This window comes from Lonchura striata, chromosome 1 (genome assembly GCF_046129695.1).
Source record: "Lonchura striata isolate bLonStr1 chromosome 1, bLonStr1.mat, whole genome shotgun sequence".
In the NCBI taxonomy this organism is placed as follows: domain Eukaryota; kingdom Metazoa; phylum Chordata; class Aves; order Passeriformes; family Estrildidae; genus Lonchura; species Lonchura striata.
Genome location: NC_134603.1, coordinates 137,584,055 through 137,607,499, shown reverse-complemented (window position 1 = coordinate 137,607,499; position 23,445 = coordinate 137,584,055). Strand labels below are relative to the sequence as shown.

The 23,445-nt window shown below is 35.4% G+C and overlaps 1 protein-coding gene across 1 annotated transcript in view; it reads right to left on the bottom strand.

The window, feature by feature from the left end:
- The window catches only part of MALRD1 (MAM and LDL receptor class A domain containing 1), a 236,253-nt gene that overhangs the window by 21,448 nt on the left and 191,360 nt on the right, over positions 1-23,445 (bottom strand). Inside the window, exon 35 of the mRNA XM_031503816.2 lies at positions 22,170-22,236. Coding sequence (XP_031359676.2) covers positions 22,170-22,236 — 67 coding nt within the window. The remainder of the gene's footprint in view (positions 1-22,169; positions 22,237-23,445) is intronic.

Below are 23,445 nucleotides of genomic sequence, written 5' to 3'. Positions count from 1 at the left end.
TATAAATCATTTTGTCATTCTGAGACAATCATAAATATATCTGCCTGCACAGGGGACAACACTGTACAATAACATCTAATTCTGCTTCTCATTGTTGTACAAAGGAGGTGCATAAGTACAGGCTAAGATTACATCAACACTAATATATTCTTAAAAATGTTTTGTTTCTATTTTAAATGTATGATTAGATTAAAAAATAAAAACCAAACCAAACAAAAAAGACACAAAACTTGTTTTTTGCTTACCATCCATGTACAGAGAGAAAGTGGTTTACTCTCTGAATTGCAACCCAGAAAAGACTCAACTCTGCAATGACTTCTACACATGCCAGTGTGGTTAATAGAAAATAATGCAGGGATGTTGTCTCTGCATAATTTGCAGGTATTAGAGATGAATTTCACAGATGCTTGGGGAATTCTCTTTCTAGTTTCTTGTTATCAAGTTAAATTTATGAAATCTTCAGAGGAATGACCTTTAAAAAATTTATGAGAACCTAAGACACTTTAGATGCAATAAAAATAATTTCATCACAACCTTTCTTCCAGCTCCACATTCCCTTAGCGTTGTTATGGTTACAGAGTCAAGACTTGAGAATTCGGGAGAAGCTGGAACTGAGGATTCCCATGCAATTTCAATTCAAACCCTCAGGTATGCCTGTTCAAGCACATATTTAATTGGAAGATCACAAACTTGCACCTCCCTCCCAAATTTAAAGCTTTAATTCTGGTATTTAGTGTTTAGCACTGCAACATGATTATAATCATGGAATACTGCAGAGGTAACTCACAATACCTAATAAAAAAAGAAGAAAAAAGTCAACAGAAAAAAAACCCCAACTGTTATTATAAATAGCTAAATCATCTTCTGTTCTGTTCTGTTCTTCGTATTTAAACCTTCAAACTTTAGCACTTAATACTACTCTGTTGCTATGAAGAGAAATTTGAACTCCAAGTGCATTCTTGAAACATTTCTTGAGGAGAATAGTTAGGTCTAAATGTGGCTTATTTGAATTAATTTAATAGAAGAGTAAATTTCAACTGTTAATTGTTAATTTCAACCAGAAATTTTGATGAAGCAAAATCTTTCCTGTGATTAATGCATCACATGTTTGTAATAACATATGGTGAGCTATAGGCAATGATAGAAAAAATTCTAACAGCATTCTAGCATCCATTCAACAAAATCTCTTCTCGGTTACAGCCATGGAATATGCAGTACAGATGAAGAAATGAGAACTATTCCCCTGGTGTTAGCACTACTGTGCAACGAATCACTGTACATAAAACAATTCAGAGCAGCCTTTATGCTCCTTTAGTATGTACTGCCAGGCAGAACAAAAGCCTAGTTAGCCTGCATTGCAGGTCAACAGCCCTAACAGAGAGAGGCAGTATCCAAAACCCTGTAAGATCAAAGAATCCTTGCTATGTTCTGTTTTTCTACTGATGATTTTATGTTAGCAGTTGGGACAAGCTGGCGGGGAGCCATAGCAAACATTCTGTATCAATAAGGGACAGATTTACATTTTGTAAAGCCACAGGACTGAGGTGTTTATATAAGCTGAAGTCAGCTTTTATATACTGAAAAAGTGTTTTCATTAACCCATTTCTTGTCATCTAAGGACAATTTTTCATCTATTTGGAATAAGAAGTATATATTTTTTTCTGCAGAGTCCTAGCAGGTGATATTTTTTTTACTGCTCTTGAAACAGTCTGTTACAAAGCTGGTACAATGCCCTACCTTTATTCTTCAACATCAAATAGCTGAAAAACATGACAAGATAACTTACTTTCACAAATACCTTCAAAGAAGGAGAATAAGAAATGTATCATATTGATGCACATCAGTTTTTTTTTCTTTTAGAGTAAATAAATAATATAATATGTTACATGTATATTCTCAAATATGACCTGAGGTAATCAACCTTTTAATATATAAAAGGAGACTGAACTTATTTGTATATGATAGTTTACTATCTTTTGAGTGAGATTAGACATTGATCTTTTTAAGTTCTTTTGCTGTGGTTTATTTTTTTTACTAGAAGGATTTTTTTCACAGGTAAAATATCCAATAAAAATGATTGGCTAAGGTAGCAGCTGTGTCTGCAGGTGTTTTCTCATGCACAAGTACAAGAGGAAACATGAAGCTACTATGAAGCAGCAGGAGTCTGAGTTTGCCTCTGCTTGTCTAAAAAGGTGGAAAGCAGAGGGAGGAAAACATCCTGCATTATGGATTTTGTTTGTGAGCCAATGTTTGGGACTTACTTTTTAAAATATTTTTTTAAATATACAGCACAAGAGATAAAAACCTGCATTTTCATTATTTTCTAAATTATATCTTTATTTAAGACTTCAATATCTTTAAATATTAGATTTGATATTGTGATTTTTAGCAAATGTAATAAAACTGTATTTTGCCAACACTGGATTTAATAATGCCTAGTTTTTAATGTTCTCCTACCCATTCATACTGTTGATCTATTTCCATTATTAACTAAGCACATCCCTTGGTTATTTCAAAGGTCTGTGGCAGCAATGAGAGATGGTCAGGTCTTTGGCCCCTTCCCCCCTCACATCTCTGATGGATGATGTGATTTTCCCTAAGATAAGAACACCAGGTGGGTATTGCAGGAGGAGCTGTCTGATGCTCACACAATGAATGATTCCAGCGTGGGAAGGCTGTGCTGATTGTGGCTGACTGTGGTGCACATCAGCCTGCAAGTGTGCAAAATGCTGCTGGAGACGGGGCCAGCTGGGCTCAGGAGGGCATAGGCATCCTCCAGTTGGATCCCCGTGGTGGCAGGGACTCACTTTTGAACAGATGAGTAAAAGCACTAAAATCCAGTCAAATACAGAGATAAAATTCTAAAAAAACTACATAGGTGTATTCTTGCTTTTTAACTGTGCTTGCTTCACACCAGAGACAAACCTGTCTGCTTCTACATGAACCTGCTTACAGTATAACCCTTTAGACTTGCTTGTGTTGCATACTGCATTTGCAGTATTTAGATACTGTATTAGCAATAAATCATAATCATTCACATAATCAGGATCATACTTGTTGCCTGATTGAGAGTCTTTTATCTATGACTTTGGCACAAGGTCTTAGAATTTTTTTAAATTGCTGAGTTCCACCAGTTTAGAAACACATCTACATATCACCACCAGAGAGATTTCTCTGCTACACTGCCTGATCCTTGCATGCCCTTCTCCTGAGCTTAACTAAGTCAAATGAGTACAGAAAACTCAGCTCTTTGCTCAGGCTGACCTCATGAAAAGTTAAATTAATTGACTTGAAGGACAGTGAATAATTTCCATTTAAGAGTAAAAGCTATTTGAGATGGTTCAGAGAACAAATGTTGGCTCAGGTCTCAAGAATACACATGCCCCTGCCACCCCTCTCCCCTGGCTTTTTAATAAACTCTAAAACGCTTTGGCAGAATAGAAAGCCAAAAACTGAACGCTAGTTGTAAATGCATTAAAATAAACAAACAAATAATTAAATAAATAAAATATAATTATTTTGTTTTCACCTGCTTATAATAAGTAAGGCTTTTAAGTGGCAGTATTTAAAGTATCTTTTGAGATACTGTACAGCAATTCTCAAAGTTTTATTTACATACATATACATTTGTGACATTCTATGGATATATAGATTTTCTGCTTTAAGCAGTTCATTATAGCAGACTTCCATTATAAGGAATTCAATTCATGTTCTTTTTCTCAAATATCCAGGAGCAAAATAAAAGTTTATAATCCTGTTTTATGTTCCAAGATTACTTTGAAGACCAACAGTTAGATGGGTATATGATCCCAAACATTGGAGAAGTTAGGATTTCTGAAGATGGAGGAGTAAAAATGCTATTCATCCATAAGAGTTTACCGATTATAATATTTTCTGAACCTCTCCACTTGATTTAAATTGGAATTCTGATAAGAATATTTTCCTTAATATTTTATATTTAGTATAGAAGATAAATACCACATGACTACTTTGTAGGATATTTCCACAGAAAATCTTCCCCCTAAAAAGGGGGAAGTAAGAAAGGCCAATTTACCAGCCAAAGCCAAAATAATGAGTTGTTCTAAATACACATGAAAATGAACACCCATATCACCGGTTTCACATGACCTAAATATCAAAACATTAAAACTACAGCAAAAGAAGATTGTAACAAAGAATAAAACCAAATTTATGGTTATTGTTACAGCTATGTTAACGGTCACAAGAAAAATCCAAAAATTTTAAATATGTGAAATCTTTTCATTAAAAATATAGCAATGATTTTTTGAATATTCAAAAATGGCAACTGCCAACCAAACACAGAACGTGTACTGGAAGGACTGGGGGTTGTCACAAATTTTAAATCAGAGCTCAGAAAAAGTCAAGGTCAAGTGTAGTTTATACAGGTCAATAAATGTCTGACTCTGTTAAGGACTGTTCAGAAACAAATTCAAAAGTAAAAGGAAAAATTATATTCAGGGTATTATTAAAAACTCTTCAAGCCTAATACAAACCAATTGAAAAAAGTTCTATTTCAAAGTATTTGCTTTTGGTAAGACGTGTGCAAAAAGCTGCCTAATTTATGAAGTCAACACTGGTGTAAGGCTGACTGGCTATTTCACTTTACATTTACAGATGAAGAGAAGAATATTTATATCAGCTGAAGAATTGGTTCTTTTATTGTTATTGTGTTACTTAATACTATAAATTTCTTTTAGTGTTTAAGAATCAATGGAAAAATTAAAAGCCTTTGGGGCCAATGTATTGGCAAGAGTAGAAACAGGATTTTTTGTGGGCATATATGAATTGTAGAACTTGTATGAACATCAGTGCAAACTGAAGGAGCCTCTTGCTTTTATAAACTGAGAACTGAATATGTTTTTTTTTTTTATTTCACCACTGGAATTTTGCTAGTACCTCAGACTAACAGCCTTGTCTTGAAGGTTTAAGGGTTAACTTGAGATCCACACTTGGTGTTCATGCACTTGGCAGCCTTGTGAATAAACCTTTATGTGATTTTATTTATTTTTGAGGTTAATTATTTTTTCCTGAGCTTGTCCCTAAGCAGTTCCGTTCCAACTCTTCTTTTATTTCTTCCTCAAGAAAGAGACTTTGAGAACTTACTTTCCATGAGGATTCAATAAAAGCAGCCTTCCTGTTGCTCTGGTCACCCACACAGCAAAAAGGAAGTTAAACTGTTTGCTGACATATCTCTTATGGTTTGGGTCTGAGCCTTTGCTCTTCAGCCTGCTGCCAAAGTCTGACTTGCACAGACAATACTTTGTGGGTGGTGACTTCACTGGGAATCCAGAGCCAAGAATGGGAGAAATGTCCTGTGTGCCATAACTGTGGCAGTTAGGAACGCATTACTGGATCCACACTTTTAAAGTTACAGCCGATGTACTTATTCTGTGGTAACCATACAGTGGAAGAAAGTCGTTCTCTGGCCCCTAAACTCCATCTTAGATAATCATAAGGAAGGTCAGTAAATGCAGTGTTTTTCTCATGACATTTTATAAACATAGGGTTTCAAAGTGAATGTGGGTGGAAAGGCAAATAATCCTTCCATCCCTTATGATCTGCATATAATTGTGGTTTGCCTGAACTGGCTAAAGCTCAGAGTAATTATTTGGAAAGATTGGAGTTTAGAGAGCTAATCTATCTGCATCAATTCCTAACTTATCCTTGCTTTTTTTGTAAAATACATATTAATTTTGATATATTCATTGATAACAGATATGTAAAGTCTATCCTAGATCAAGATGTGGCATTTCTATTAATATCACTGATATTTTCCTACAAGGAATTCAGTTCACAGTCATCTCTAAGGAAGCAGAAATGAACATATAAACCAGCATTTACATAAAAGTGAGTAGAAATTAAAGACAGAAAGATATTGATTGCTGTTTTGGATATATGATTTATTCCTGCATATAATATGGGACATTATGAGCAAAAAAGTAAAAGCCTTATTGAAAGTTGAGCACTGATCCCAAGCAGAATAAATCATTTCAGTTTTGCTTTAGTACATGACCGAAAATAATATTGACTGAATATTCTTAGAGTCTACTCACAAACCAGAGTACTTCACAAATAAAGTCATGCAGAATCTATTAATCAAACTATTATGTACATTTATCTTGCCTTATTCTGACACTAGATTTCCAGAAGTTCAGTAACATTAAAAAATAAATAGCCAAAAAGTGTACTGATAATTAATTTGGTTTTCAATTTTTTTTGTCTAAGTACACAAGAAAATCCAAGTGTTCTGCAATGAATGTATTATGCTTTCACTGTTATACAAAAGGGTTTTTTTTTTCCAAAAACTGTTTGAGAATCAGAAATCTCTAAGTATGTAGAAACTTAACATCAATTTAGGTACTTAAAATTTACTGCTGCAGTTTCTGTGTTTGTTATTATATCTGGGTCTGATTTCATCAAGGCAAACAAAAATCTAAGGAGTCCGTCTTATGAGGAGCTTGCAGCAAACACACTAACAGTTCTGGAGGAGAGATAGCACTATTATAAGCTTGTTGCTGATGAAGTCATAGATGAAAAGGGTGAACTTTATTTATATTTAAATTATATTTCATCAAAAAGACTCTTGAAGTAGGTGGGATATGGGTTTTAAAATTGCTTGTATGTTTTGGAAGATTTTACGGTAGGGAAGCTGCACAACCTAAGCTCAGAAATCCTCAATTCCAGACTTGCACAATTATTCTCAGGACTGCCAGGCTTCATAAATCTGTGTCTGAAATTGCTGCTTGAACTGTCCTAAAAATAACAACGGAAAAAAAAAAAAAAATTTCCATGTGGGTTCTTTGTTGAAGAAGAGTGAAATTGGTCATAAGGAATGCACACAATTGGCACTGCTTTGAATACATAGCTTCAATAATTTTTTAAACTCAAAAAAAAAAAGTGGTTTGTAGTTTCTCTGTGCTTCCTGTTTTACTAATTCTACATGTTTTGGTTTTGTGTAGCAATGTTTTGGAAGTGTGGGGGGCCTACAGGGGTGGCTACTGTGAGAAGCTGCCAGAAGCTTCCCCTGTGTGTGACAGAAAATGCCAGCTGGCTCCAAGACGGACCTGCTGCTGGCAAAGGCTGAGCCCATCAGTGATTCTCTCAAAATCAAGGTCTGTTTTTGCCCATGATGGTAACTGGTGAGTGATGTCTCACTATTCTCATCTCAACCCATGAGCCTTTCATTGCATTTTCTCTCCCCTGTCCAGCTGAGAAGGAAAGTGGCTTTGGTGGGCATCTGGCATCCAGCCAGAGTCAACTCACTGCACTACACCATGATAGGAGCCTCAGATAAGAGTCTCTGGCACCTTTTGGCAACTTTAGAGAGGATACTGTTATGGAAATATTTTGTATTGAGGACACCCTATATTCACAAGAAGAAAAGTCGTTTATTCGTATTTTGAAAAAGGAATTAATCTTCTCAGAACCTTTGCCCTCCATCATGGAATATGTATGTGTCCCTGACATGTCTGTACAGTGATAGCCCAGGCTTGTATGCAAAGAAACAGTCAAAGAACCAAGACAAATTTTCTTCTTTTCTAAATATTTCAGGAGTTTTGGCTTGGTCAGATGGGATATTTTCTGTCAAAAATAACCATGTAGACTCTTTACTGACTAGATAGCATTTTTTGGAATATTTTATAAAATTTCAGCTATTTACCAGAAAACTTTAAATTGCTTTTATTCTAGTTTTAAAAGAATTCTTTGCCTTGACAATTTAAGCAAGAATGACACTATAGTAACACTAATTAAGACAGTGGAGCATGTCCAGAGATGGGCAATAAAGCTGTTGAAAGAGCACAAGTCTGATGGGGAGAGATGGAGGGACCTGGGTGTGTTCAGCCTGGAGAAAAGGATACCCAGGGGAGACCTTATCACTCTCTACAACTGCCTGAAGGGAGACTGTAGCCAGGTGAGGGCTGGGCTCTTCTCCCAAGTAAATTGTGTTAGGACAAGAGGAAATGGCCTCAAGTTGCACCAGGGGAGGCTTAGATTGCATATTAGGAAAACATTTTTCACTGAAAGAATGGTCAGACATTGGAACAGGTTGCTCAGGAAGGTGTTGAAGTCACTATTTCTAGAAATGTTCCAAAAGTGTTCAAAAAATGGGGCATTTAGGGATATGGCTGTGCAGAAACATGGTGGCACCGGTTTAATGGTTGAACTCAATGGCCTTGAAGGTATTTTCTAGTCTTAACATTTCTTTGATTCTGTGATTCTACTCTCATTTTCATTAATATGTCCTTGAGAGGAAAAGAAAAAGGAGAAAAAGTGATCAACCTTCTAAATAAACTTTAATTCCATTATATAATATTTAGCAAAGTCTAAACAAATTAGAATTTATAGAACTAGGGTAAAATCTGCTTGTCTTTTTAAGAAATATAGTTAATGTATTTAAATTGAATGCAAATTGTTCTCCCAGTTCCAAGGAAAAAGAAGATGTTATAAATGAATGAGATTATCCCATGGTATTGACTAAAGTTTTGGTTGGGGTGAGGGGAGTTTGTTTGTGGCTTTCTTTGTTTGAGGTTTTGTTTGCTTTCTTTTTTCCCAAAGACCTTGTGAACTATAAAGTACTTTCTTGAGACAGCCAAAAAAGGGAAAGCTCAATTTTGATTAATATCACAGCACATGTGTACTTCTGAAATATCAACATAGCTTTGAATCTTACAGTCTAGACTGCCTTAAGAAGTGAATTGTACAGTTCATTGCTATGCATTTTTTGTGACTCCTTGTGCATTCTTCAAAGATGTAAGAAGATATGTTCAAATAAAGATAATCTTGAACATTTACCAAATAATTTGTTCCATCTTTTGCATGCCAATATCAGATGTAAGGACTTCGTACTACCAGAACAAGGTAAGTAATTAAAAAACAAGGCTAGAGACTAGAAGAAAAAAATTTGTAAAAGGAGCTCAAATGTCAAAAGAAGGATCTTTGTCCTACACTTTGATTCTCTGGATTTATGAGGAAAGCATATGCCTAATTCCTTCCTGAGCTCAGCCCTTGTTTAATGAATATTTGGAATGAAGTTATTTTGAAAGAGAAGCCTACTTTCTGTTTAGTTGGTATAAACAGTTTTCTTTAATTGTACTCTACACTTTGTCAAGAGTGCAGACCTGTTAAAACAATATATTGCTATTGCTCTGCACTGGGTACGGGACAGGTTATACTCTCTGAGCAAGCAGTATTGAAACATATTCCAATTGTACTTGCAAAATAAGAAATTACAGATGGAGTTGGAATAAATTATAAAGGCTAGGGAAGCAGGGTCAATATTTAACATTTGATGCAGCAAAGGGAGCAGAGACAAAAAATAGGATCCTCTCTGAAGCTTTTGAAGACCATTGGCCTAAAAACTTTGTAGTCATCCAAGTGAGGAGGGTAAATGCTGCACTAACTGAGATGCATAATGATAACAATTTGGGCAAAAAATCATCTCACCTTAAACTCTAAAAGCCAGAGATGCAGGAAGAAAATATATGTGAATTTTTATGACTATGTAAACACACTCTATTTTCCACACACTAAAATATTAATGAGTTTTAGGAGACCTTCCATTTTACTAAGTTCCCAGAAAAGTTCACATTAATAAAATATTGATTTGCAAAAGATAAAGAATCAAGGATAAAGGAAAACAAGGCAAATAAAAGCTTTTGTTCCTCCTCTGTTGAAGTCTTTTAATAACTCCTGACTTTTAAATGTTTAAATTTTTTGATAGACTACAAGATAAACCAAACCATGCACTTTAATTTACCTGAAAATCGGTCAAAATCAGTTGATTGCAAAAGAGTACTTAAAATCTGAAAATGAAGCTACCAAAAGAAGAAACAACTATTTTAAAAAATTGAATTCTGTCCTGTGGAAAGCAAGCATTGGGATATTTAGCTCTATATTTGACTTTAAGCACTGCATAAAAATGTTTTGTTCCGCTCCTAGTACTATAAAGCCACACTATTAATTACTTGCATAGGAAACTCAAGTATGCAAGGACTGCATAACGCAGGCTCCATTTTGTAGGCCGTCAACTTGTTAGCTCCATTTTACAACCCTGAGGAATTTTCTTTAATTTGCACAACTTTTGCCACCAAACTCAGTTGAGCAGACATTTCATCAGTGGAAAATGCAATAGTTAATAAGGATGAATGGCAAAAAGATTAAAGTAAGAAATTGGAAAGTTCTAAGCGGAAGCAGGAAACTCATGAAGCAATAAAAATAATTTTCTAATATAGTAAGTTAATGACCCAGAGCTCAAACACACTTAATCTTAGAATTTAGACAATCCTTACTGTATAATCTCACCTAGCACTTACATTAAAGAAGCCATTGTCACATATTGTTGTCTCTAATACAGTTTTCTTTTCCAACAAAGGCACTTGTTGAGGTTAGCCTAGGTACAGTGCATGTGTTTATACACAAATGATACATTCCTCTATCCAAGGAATTTACATTGCTGCCAAGGTACCCTAGGTATGTTCAGAACTAGAGTCAAAAATGGAGAACACACTTTGGGCTTGATGACAACTCTTTCTCTCTGACCACAGAGAGAATGATCATGGTTTTGGCATTCATGTGGCTGTCCAGAGGGTGAGAAGAGGCACAGTTTAGTTCAGTATATTTGGGAAGCCATATGATAATTTGTCATCTAGGTCTGCTAATACAAAAATACACATACTGCAAAGAAAATATCAAGCATCAAGTTTTCTCATTCCCAAGGAAACAATTTGTGGTGGATGGACTCTGGTGGATTCCAGATGCACATCAAAGCTCCCCTCCATGACTGGATAGGGAAGACAAAATATAACAGAAAGGTTCACAAGTTGACATAAGGGCAGGGAGAGACCACTCATCAGTTACCATCAAGGCCGAAACAGACTTATCTTGGGGAAATTAGTTGAATTTATTATCAATCAAAATCAGAGCATGACAATGGGACATAAAAGAAATCTTAAAAACACCTTTCCCAAACTCCACCCTCTTTCTCCTCTCCTTCTATTGGTGCAGGGAGATGGGGAATGACCATAATATCAGCTCATCACAGGTTGTTTCTGACACTGCTCAGGGAGAGAAGCCCTTCCTCTACTCCACTGAGGGGTCCCTCCCATTGGAGACCATTCTCCACAACCTTCTCCAGCCTGGGTTCCCATGGGCTACAGCTCTTCAGAAACTGCTCCAACACAGGCCCCTTTCTGTGGGGTGCAGACCTTCAAGAACAGACTGCTTCAGAGTGGCTCCCCCATGGGATCACAAGTCCTGCCAAAAAACTGCTCCAGAATGGGCTCCTCTTCCATGGGTCTGCAGGTCCCTGCCAGGAGCTTGCTCCAGTGTAGACTTCCCATGGGGTCACAATCTTCTTTCAAGCTTTCACCTGCTCTGGTGTGGGTTTCCTCCATGGGCTGCAGGTCAATCTCTGCATCCCCAGGGATTTCTCTGGGCTGCAGAGGCACAGCTACCTCACCATGGTCTTCACCATGGGCGGCAGGGCAGTTCCAACCCTGATCTGGACTACCTACTGCATTTCCTTCTCCACTGACCTGGGTGTCTGTAGAATCGTTGCTCTCACATATTCTCACTCCTCTCTTCTCTTCATGTAATTACATCTGTGTAACAATTTTTTTATTCCTCTTAAATATGTTACCACAGAGGTGTTGCCATCTTCTCTGGTTGGCTCAGCCTTGGCTACTGTTGGGTTTGTCTTGGAGCTGGCTGGCATTGGCTCTGTCAGACATGGGGGAATCTTCCAGCAGCTTTTCACTGAACCCACCTGTAGCACCCCTCCCAGCTACCAAATTCTGGCTGCAAAACTCAATACACAGTTCATTTAGACCCAAACTTTCTCACCTCCATAATTTAAAATCTAACAAACAAAAGCTTATCCTCCTGCAGTTTAGTGAATTCTGAAGCATAGCTTGATGATTGATGTTTTAGTGGGTTTGCACAGCAAGGGTTTAGTATCTGCTGAATGGGGCTACAAGGGCGGCTTCTGTGAAAAGCTGCCAGAAGCTTCCCCAATGTTCAGCAGAGCCAATGCCAGCTGCAAGATGGACCTGGCACTGGCCAAGGCTGAGGACATAAGCGATGGTGGCTGCCCCTGTGATGAACTTACTGCAACCCTCATTCCTCACCCCACTGTTCTGCCAGAGGGGAAAAGGAAGACAAAATGAGGAATCACAAAATAAATTAAGTTGGAAAAGACCTTGTGATCATCAAGCTTGACCTATAATCCAACACCACCATTTCAACTAGACCATGGCACTGAGTGCCACATACAGTCTTTCCTTAAACATCTAGAGGGGCACCGACTCCACCACCTTCCTGGGCAGGCTATTCCAAACAAATCACCCATTCTGTGTAGAATTTCTTCTAATATCCAGCCTAAAGTTCCCCTAGAACAGCATAAGACTATGTTTTCTTGTCCTATTGCAGAATTAAGCTAGTTATCATGCAGTCGAGTCGGAATAAGGGAGGGGTGGGGGGGTAGGCATTTTAAAATCTTCTTTTTATTTCTCATTTCCCTACTCAGATTTGATTGGTAATAAATTAAAATAATTTCTCAAAGTCAAGTCTGGTTTGCCTGTGATGGTAATTGCTCAGTGACCTCTCCTGGTCCTTATCTCAATGCACAAACTCCTTATTATATTTTTTCTCCCCTGTCCAGCTGAGGAAGGGAGTGATAGAGTAGCTTTGGTGGGCATCTGGCACCCAGCCAGAGTCAACCCACCGCAGATATCTTTTCCTGCAGTAACTCTGGTGTTGAGATCTATAGTGTAATTCTTGCAGGAGCCACATCACCTTGATATAGTCCAGAGGATATTTCAAAGATCATTTATGTCTTACAATCCAATACATATTTTTAATTAAAAATATTTCTGCACATTGAAAATATGACTTTCACACCAGATGCAGACAAAATTATTTTAGCTTAAAGGTATGTGTACTTTTCCCCCAAGGGACATACAAGTCTCTGTGTGGGAACAGCACACAGTTACTTCTTTCTGTGTAGAGATGTAGCCTAGTAGCTGATTAGAGCAATAGCAAACATGAAAAGCTCCTTCCAAGCATTGAGAAAAATCCTCAGTGTTTGTATGTGTTTAAAATGAAAGTGCATGGAGCTTTCCAGATCAGTCAACATTGCAAAAGCTGGCAAGAAAAGTTCAAAAGTTCTTAATTTAGTTGAATTTGCTGCTTTTAGTAAATCCCTTAGCCACCTAGCAACAGCACAAAAGATATAATTCTCAGAGACAAATTCTCACTGACTGAACAAGAGGGAAAATTGCAAACGTGCAAGATAGCTTGATGATATTGTGACACCAGTGTGTCTTGTGGGTCAGTCTGAGTAGGCCAAATGTCAGGATGTGGCTGGTACAGAATACAAGATGGATGTCTTTTCTACACGATTTACACAATAGCACAGATCCTTATATACAGATCTCCACAATTCCCATCTTTCCTGGCATACTCAGTCCAGACCTATCTGCATCAGAGTACTCATTTTAGTCACAGTTCAAAATTCTTGTCAACATGCTTCATGATATACGTGTTTTCCAAAAGTCTCCCTTACATCTTTTGTGCCACATTCTGAATTGGATTAGGTGTATCCAACCAGCAGCCTCCAGGTGCCTCCCACAGAGAGGACTCTAACACTGAGCTGATTGTCATTCTAGACAGCAAAGTCTGATATGCAGACATGCAGGTGTAATCTTAGGGAGTGAAAATACTGGTTGTCATTCCAAGTACTGCTTCTTACTTTCACTTAAATCCAGGAAGACGGAATTTGGAAAAAGATCGTAATTCAGTCTAAATAAGACTATCTGAACCCAGACTTCTAAATTATTGTTTGACTTAATATAATCCAAAAATTTATAGCAATTTATGTGCCTGTGAATACAGAAACCCAGATGTTTTTAAATTGCTGTCGACTAAAGACAGCCACATGAATGTGAAGCAGTGGCTGTAGAACAAAAATCTTTGCAATCCTTGTTTGTACTTCCTCAATTGTTCTCTTTTTTCTCTCTTTCAAAAAGTATTTATTATTTTACTGCTATTCTTTCCTGTTTTGAACAAAATAGAACAAAAAATGTTTTGATTTAAAGCTTTCTATCCATTTTTCCTACTTTTGAGCATCTGGTATTAGTAGGAGTAACCCTTCAGGGGACTCTCCATACTTTGGCAAACATCCAATATCCAACATTAATTAACATTCTCCCATACAAAAATCTCTCATTACTCAAAATGCATCCTCTCCTACACATACACTTCCCACATCCTAAGCCTTTCCTTACTGAAGACAAACCTATCTCCTGAATTTTAAATGTAATAAAGTCTAGAGTTTTATGTGCAAGCAATTCTGAGGTAAAGGTTCATTGCACTTAGTAATAATAAAAGTCCAGCTGTGGTTTCCTATACCTTGCAGTTTCCTCATTTTGTTTTGAGTCTCTTAAAAGAATGAATTGAAAATCAAATGAGAAATGTAGGATATTTATCAGAGGTTGAATCCTTTCAGCAACTTAAGCATTGCTAATCCAACCATTGCTGATTTCTGAGGAGAAATTTTTTCACTTAATCATTATTATATGTTCAATTAATTTTAACTGTAGTTACTAAATTAAACCCTTCTCAATAAGATTATAATATCTTCAAATTAATGCATAAATTATTTTGTTCAGCTACTAAATATATTTCTCTCTCTGATCTTGAGAGTTGCAATGACATTTGATAATGTAGGAAAATCACCTTTTATAGTAAAACATGCAGTTACTTTTATTCCCAAAGCTGTGTTAGCACCTTTCAACTCTAAAATTTTGCAAGAAATGGTTGTACAATTTTTTCATTAAGTTCTTTATATCAAAATTGTCCCAGAAATTCCTTGCTGATTTTCTTTACAGGTAAAAATCTCCCCACTCAGCAAAAATATCATGAGGCAATTTGAAAATACGTACTTTACAGTTTGTTTTACAAAATAACCAGTAGGCTATGTTTAAAATAAGCACTTCCATTGTGAGTGCTCTTCTGATTCTATCAATGGGTCATTCAAGTGAGACTTTTTCCATTTGTCACAGTAATATTTCACCTCAAGAAAACAGAGGAAAAGCTATAAGCTATTTAGTTTGTTTCCAGTTTTAAAGATATCTTGACATTTTTTTCTGTAAAAAAAAAGACCAAAACTGAAGAGTGAAATGAGGAAGTCTGATTTACAATTGAATCAAGTGTTAGAGAATTTTAAAAAACATGATCAGAAATGTGTTGTGAGACCATTTTTTGTGTCTATTCATTTGTATTTATTTAATTGACTCTAACATCTGGCTTTCAATTATGTGCAATCAAATTTTAGCAGTTACATAGAGACAACCTTGTTTAAGTTCTATAAGAAAACCAGAAAAAGAGAGATTACTTCTGAAATCATTGAATTATGAGGTCAACTGATTCAGACCACTTACAAGAGAACTTCATAGCATAACCCTGCCTCACTGCAGAAGGTGGCAAACTGCCCTATGTATTCAATTAGTTTTGACTAAGACAAATATCAGGGTTTTTTTTCCCTCATTTCTAGAAGTTGAAAATGCATGAAGCAGCTGGCTTCAGTGTGATAAAGAGGACCTCAGGATTATACTATTATCTGCAGAGGAAGAAGAAGAGAAAACTTGAAGTAAACTCCTAAATACAAAAGATAGGCAGTGTATGCCATTGATAATTGCTCAATGGCAAGTTTCTCACTAGATAAAAATGATTTGGCCAAATGTATTTACTTTGAAGTCACTTGGTACAAGTGGAGAAAATCTAAATGATAAAAATCCCAACTCATTAAACAAATCTGACACATATTTTTCTAAATGAAGGAACATTATTTTGTAAATTCTAATATATGAAGGATCCAAAAGATTTTCCATTTATTCTTGTGTTGTGAAATGATCACTGAAAATCCTGTGAGCAGGCAATCAGCATGAGAAGCAAAAGTTGTTTCATCCCAGCTATTGCAAAATAGACCAAATGCTAAGATTTTTGAATCGAAGTTTCTGTCGCATTGCACCTTAATCCCTATGGGATTTTCCTTTGGAAAAGGTTATGAAGTTAGAAACGTGAAAAATGAAAAGGCAAGAGTATTGTTGTATCAAGCATCTTGATTTCATGAAAAGTTTCCAAATAAGAAAGGATTAAGACTGAACAAAAAAAAATAAAATAGAATAAATAGAAACTTTAGGAAAGAGTTTTCGGTAAGCAAATATTTAATATGCATTTCCATCAATATATTGCATATTTTCTTTCATGACAAATTGTTCTAATTTTTTCTGGATAATAAATGTATTAACTTGTCTTCCTATTCTTAATTTTACCTAACTCAGGTAACCTGAATTTGGTTTTTAATTTGCAACAGTATCACTTTTCAAATGAGACTTGGGTAAAGGAAAGATGTGAAAAAACCCTTCTCTTTACTATGTATGTTTGTAGATATGCTTGTGCTTCCCAAAATCCAAATCTCAACATGACATTTGTTTTCAGTGTCTTATCCTTTTTACTATTCATCACGGCTTTTGTTTTTATTCATGGCTACATCCTTATTTCATTGCTCCTCTTCATTACTACAATTTTCCTGAGTAGGTGTATATGCTCAATATAGAATTATCAATTTACCCATGTCCCACTTGTTCAGTAAATCTTAAAGAAAATTCTTAGGGAACAAGTGAAATCAGTACCAATTTACTTTGTTTGAACCATTAATAATCTGCAGTGAATCAGCATCTGCTATGCCAGCAATCCTCCCTCTGATGTGGGAATTTCTGAGAGGAGCAGGAGAAAATGTAGCTGAAATGGAAACTGCTTTCTTCTCTTTTTATAAACTCTCTTTACTCATGAATTGGTGTTTCTATATCATCAGTGTTAAACTTCATATTTACATCAAATCACAATCCAGATGCTTCCAAACATTTCATTTTCTTAGGCTGTAATACTATTATCACTCCATTTTCCTGACATCCTGTGTGATATAAAAATCATATAAAAATCCTCCCACTTTTAGTTTTTAAAGATACTTACCACCATTAGTCCTCAAAAATCCAGTAACACAGAACAAGTAAGAGTAGATCCAAAGTCAAATATGTTTAGGAAAAAATCCAGGAAGAACCCTACGTTTGTTATTGAAAGACATTGTCCAGTGAGGATGTAGGATTTACCTTCTTTGCTATATATGATACTTAACTGGAAAAGGTATCAAAGAGTTTACCAAGACATTATATGATGCTCCATGCCACTTGCAGGCTCCTCAAAAATTTATCATGCTTACTAGAAGCTAGTATTTTGAAAACAAAACCAGATTCTGAAAAAATACCTCAACTACCAAAAAAATACCCCACCCTTTTTTCTCCAAATTTTGTGAAATGATGTTTTCTATCGTACTACTCATGATAAAATACCTTGTTTGCAATGGAAAACAGATAATTTGCATTAAAGTAATAAGATCATTGCAAAAACGATAAGGAAAGAAGTAAAAAATAGAGGACCAATTAACCTGTAGCTTTTCTAAAAAAAAATAGGCAAGAATTCCACTTCTCTGAATGATTGATTACCCTGTAAAACCAATTCTTTTTCTGAAAGAAACAAAAGAGAAAGTAATCTTTACTTTTATCACATAAAAGAAACAAAGTAATTCTGTTTCTTTATTTTGGGCCAAATCAGCATTTAGATACACATCTACAAAGACAATAATATTTAATTATCTATTTATAATGACTTCTTGCAATTTCAATCTTCACAGCTCAGTTAGATGCTACATATTCAGTGAATTTTAAAACTGTTTAATAAAGATTTATTTCTAATCTGTATATGATTGTTTAATTAAGTGAATGCAATTACATTTTCTTTTTGTTAAAGGATAGAACTTTCTTACAGTTCAGACAATAATAAAAGTGCTCTCATATGCTCTGTAGTACTAGTCAGTGTAACTACTCTGATATTTGGTATATTATGTTGAAAATATTTGTGTAAAATAAAGAGAAATTCAAGCATTGTATTATGCCATTTCCAACCTAAACAATTCTATTTTTAGTAAGGCCTGCAGAAACAGGGTCAGGCATACTGGTTTTAAAGTGAAGAAGGGGAGATTCAGATTAGATATAAGAAAGAAATTTTCAGAACTAACTTTGTGAAATGCTGAAATATATTGCCCAGAGATGTGGTAGATTCACAGTCAGTTTGGATGGGGTTCTGAGCAATCTGATCTAATTGAAGATAAAATTACTCATTGCAGAGAGGTTGGATTAGGTGAACTTTACAGGTTCCTTCCAACCCAAACCATTTTATGATTCAATGATGATTTAATATTTATTATATGTGATGTTTAGTACATTTGAATGTGCATGTTTAATATTACTCTTGTCCAGTTAGATGAGAATGAAAAACGTGTGTGAAGAGTCTGGTTTGGTTGTTTTTTTGGTTTTTTTTTTTTTTTTCCTGTTCTCGTTTTTTTTTCTTTCAACACCAGTACAATCACTGAAGCCTCACCCTTCCACTTTAGTTTGTTAGAAACACACTTTTCCCAGCTTGCTTGTTCTCCTCTATATTCATTCCTCTCCTATGTTTCCAGGAGTCTGTGGTTTCACTTTAAAGCAAAATTAAAACAAAGAGACACTGGACAAGCAGTTTGGGAAAGCATACATATAGTCAAAGGAATGATTTTGAAATTGGAGGATGGAAATTGCAAAAATTCTAGTCATTATTGCTGAAATTATCATGATCTGCTGATGCAATCACAGTAACTGATTGCCAGCACCAGCCACTTGGCTGCTCATTGACTACAAAAGAGACCTCAGTCAAGACAAATAGAAGTCACATTTTGTCAAATGAGAATAGCCAGAGAATTTCAGATTAAAGCTCCATCTAGTTTGGCAGACAAAGAAAATACCCATGAAATAGAAAGTACAAGACAAATGTGTTCAATATGCACCCCAATTACTCTCCTGACCAAGTAGCAGAAACAAGTGCAAGTGACTTTCAAAGCTAACTCAAAAATACAAATGCCAAGCAGGAGCAGGACAGCTGTGTTTCATTCAAGTAGGAAGATAACCATTACCCAAGCACCACTGCCCTGCATTTACTCACATACTCTCACTGAGAACATCCAATAGAAGCTGTCACATTCTCAAACACTGGGCATCTCGCTGATGTTAATACAGTCATTATGCACTAGCCTAGAGAAACTGTCTTCAGTAGCATGAACAAAGATTACAGCAATCAGCTTTCTTACCTACTCCAATATATACTGAAATTTTGTCTAGACTTGTATCCACTGCTATCATTTCCACCAGGTCTACAGGCATCTCTTCACAGAGGGATGTCAGAACTCACCTCCCACTGCTACTGATCCCTCTTAGTTACATCCTCTTGAAAGAAAGGGTAATGTCCTAAGTATTAACTTCATATATATCTAAGCTACACTAGTTCATACATGTAAAACAAACATCATCAAAGGAACTGGAGAAGCACTAAATGTGTAAAATCTACTCTCTTTCAGTCTCTTCAAATAGTTCAAATGCTAGTGCTTTCTTTTGCCTAACCAGCTACTGCAAATTCACTGTTCCCATGCTTGCAGGTTAAACTACTGGAAGCCTATATAGTCGATTACTTCAACCCCACTGCATTAAACCTACAGAAAAATGCAGCTGTAATCACCAGCAAAAATGTTTTCCAGAAACTCTATTCTTTTTTACCAGTGTACCTCAAACTAACCTAAAATGAGCAGCAATTTCAGTTTTGAGAAGACCAAGCTTTGAGACCAGTCCACTCCAAATTTTTGTTAAACCAACATTCTCAGGGAGGCCTGAGAATGACTTTTGAACTCCAGACTCCAGTTTTGTTTTATAGAAATTACAGAACAATCATCTCACTTGGGGGAAGATCAGAATCCATTTTGCCAGATAAAATAGTAAGAAAAGAATGTGTTAACAAATTTTCTCCTTTTTTGCTGTGTCTCTGAATAGTATTAGTCAAACCCAGGGACTTTTAAGAGCACTTTGATTCCCACACAATTACATCTGGGTATATAGGAAGACTGTAATTTCTGTGGCAGGGCAGTATCCATACTCTGTTCTTTTCAGGAGTCTCCTTGCTGTAGAACAGGCTTCCTGCACTCTTACACACTCTGCTTTTTCTCCTAACCTATCCTGCAGTCTAAAAGAACAGCTGATCTCAAGGGAGGAAGATATTTCTAGCTAAATTTATAGTTTATTTTTCAGGAAATTTAGATCAAGAACTGAGACTTAAAAGGCAAAAAAATAGCATATTTTTCATAATAACTTTTATTTTTTTCAATTACTTTGTGGTTTTGGGGGGTTGTTTGTTTTTTGTTTTGGATTTTTGCTATTTTCCCCTTGGGTGTTGAAAACTGATACACGTTTTTAATTATTTTAGGTATATTTTTGGTTTTTTTTTTTTCCCTTTTTATGGTTGTGATGTGGAATTACAAAAAGTCATGCAGAAGTTTATCTTAGTTCATAAAATAATAAAAGTGCTTATATAATATGCATATAAGTAATTCCTTAAAAATACTACAAAGCCTTGCATGGTATTGATATCAGACTGTTGATCTGGCCATCCCTTTTCTTCTGCATTTGTTGTTCTCCAGCCACTTCCCCTAGAGGCAGTTTTCAGAAAGCCATTGCAACATGCACTGGTGTTCTGCATTCTTCTGTAGAGATGACCCAACACAACCTTGTACAGCTCTTGAAGTTTTGTTAGCCCCCCAGTCAAGGAATTTTTGTTTCTGTGCCTTTGCTCAGATTGCCTGTGCATTACATCAGAATTAAATATGTTTCTTACTGAACACTGAGGTAAACAACCCTACTTACTAGTTTAATATACTATTTTTATTCCAACTGTCTTTTATTTCTGTGGATAAAAAATATTTTCTAGTTTGGATTACTTTCTCTTGCAAGTCTGAACAGAAGTTCAATTCTCATAATACTATCATACACTTAAAATTTCAATTACTCCCCCAGAGCTTTGTCCCTACAAGCAATTTTATTTTTGATCAATGATTTGATCTACAAATTACAAACCTCCTATTGCAAGTCCCTTTATTTTCTGCTGATTTGCTGATTTTTCGTTCTGCAGTCTTTCCCTATGGTTTTTGTCCCCTTTCTCTCTTTATGTGTTCAAAAAAATTTTGAAGCAGCCACCTTGATGAAATGTCAAGATCCTTGGCACGCTCTGTCAAGAGACTATTCTCTGTTCTATTATAGTGGACATTTTTGGGGAAATCTGCAAGTAATTAACATTTTTTCTGAGATCCATATTGAAATACGCTATATGAATGTCCCTATATTTTATATGTTATATATTACAATTCTTCATCCAATCAAGAATAAACCTGAATTGAAAGACAAAGCAGTCTTATTAATGTGCATCTCCTGGCCACTAGGAGACAAAGCTTAGCATCTAATCTTGACTAAGATAGCTACTGTGATAAAACCGTTACTTTAGTAATTTGGCAAACTCTGGTGAGCTCCACTGAAGCGTGTGAAGGACAAAAGCATGATAACACATACCATCACTTCCTTTACACTTAGAAATTCTCCTTTAATTTCCCAAAGGGAAACACTGATATATTGTGTAAATGAGTTGCTTCAGATACCCTGAGACTCTTTCTAACAGCTCATACATTCTACACTGGAATTGCATATGTTATTTTTTTTATCAGAGAATATTTCCAGAAAAAAATGAAAGCATATTTTTAACCCCTTTTTTGAGGGGAGACAAGTGGAAAAAACCTTTTCTTTTTCCAAATTCCTAACAGGAAGATAAAGATAAGTATGTGGCCTGCTGTAAAATCTCATCTGAGGTATACAATACTGTGCTGCAAATAAGGTACAGAAACATGTGTTCTGAAGTGAAACACAAAACAGAAAAATTAGGGTGTCAGGCCAACATGTTGTCTCATGAAATAAAAGATAAAAGTTACAGAAACTTCGATCTGATAAATAGCTTTCTTCTCAAAATGTGATTTAACTCACTAAATGTAAATAAAAATAGTGTAGAATACAGAGACTTTTAAAAATACACTTCTACCAAATATAATTTCAATCCCTGGGGAGTAATCCACCTGTTCAACAGCATCTTTCTCCAACCTCAAGCACAAGTCAATTGCCAATGAAACTTACTGGCATAATGGAATGTCATCTTTGATGGTGCATTTTCCTCCATTTTTGCAGTATCCTTCAGGACAAGCTGCAAACATAAAGGTAAAAATTGTGATTTCTCCCTCTTTTTTTATTACATTTGTCATTATCTAATTTTCAAAATGTCAAAATATTCACACCTGTCCTTTTGAGTGCTTAGCACTTCCAAAACTTTTTTTTTTTTTTTTTTTTTTTTTTTTAGATCTGGACTTGCTGATACAAATGTGAAGTCCTAAGAATATTACAAGCATTGGAGTGCTCTTGAGCTTATTGAAATCCTGATGCTGCACTTGAACAGGCTTCAAATTTTTCTCAAATGACATTTTCATCTGACTTTGGAAATGGAATTTTTGCTACGTACTTGATTTTCAAACAACAGGAATATATAAAATAAGACACAAAGGAATGGAACTAATATTTAATTAGTACCTAAGTCTACGTAATTTTTAATAGGTTTTATATAGGGCTGGTGAACAGACACTTCTTTGTGACCAACCCTTTTATTAGAGATATTCAGAATTTTAACAGTTAGAATCACATTCTCATAAGAATGAGGAAAACCAGGCTTTCATACTTAAACTAAGTATTTAAACTAAGTTTAAGTACTTAGTGATATTCTTTAAAACCTTTTAATGTCTATTAACTTGGATTTCCACATCACCACATTTAATTTTACTGAAGCTTAGTTTTACATTGCTTTAGCAAGAAAAAACTAAAAATAATATCCTCAATCTTCTTTAGTATGAAAATAACTGGTAATTTACCAATTAGGCATAGAGAATTTTGGATATATGCAAAGTGAAATTGTTTATTGCAGGATATAACAGTGCTATTCACTATTTCAGGATAACATTTTGAAAAGTGCATTGCTTACTTAAAAGGTTTTCTGGAAAGATAGTGGAAAATTCATAAATTACTGTTATGCATGTCTACTAGTTTATGCTATATATTCTTCTATATTGAATTAATTTCTGAATAAATTCCCTTTAATTTAAAATAATTTTTATAAATCCAATATACCAAGTATGAATTCTCTCAAAATTATAGAAGTGGTATTTTTTAATGTTGAAGTATGATTCCTTCTCTCACATGAGCAAGCTGGGCTTGTGAAGGTGTCCCTACCCAAGTCAGGGCCATTGCAACTTTGTGATTTTTAAGGTCCCTTCCAATCCAAACCATTTCATGATGCTATGAGAGATAATGAACACAATACTTGTGGTCAATTTCACTCCCAAAGAAACTTTTGGATGCCTTCTAC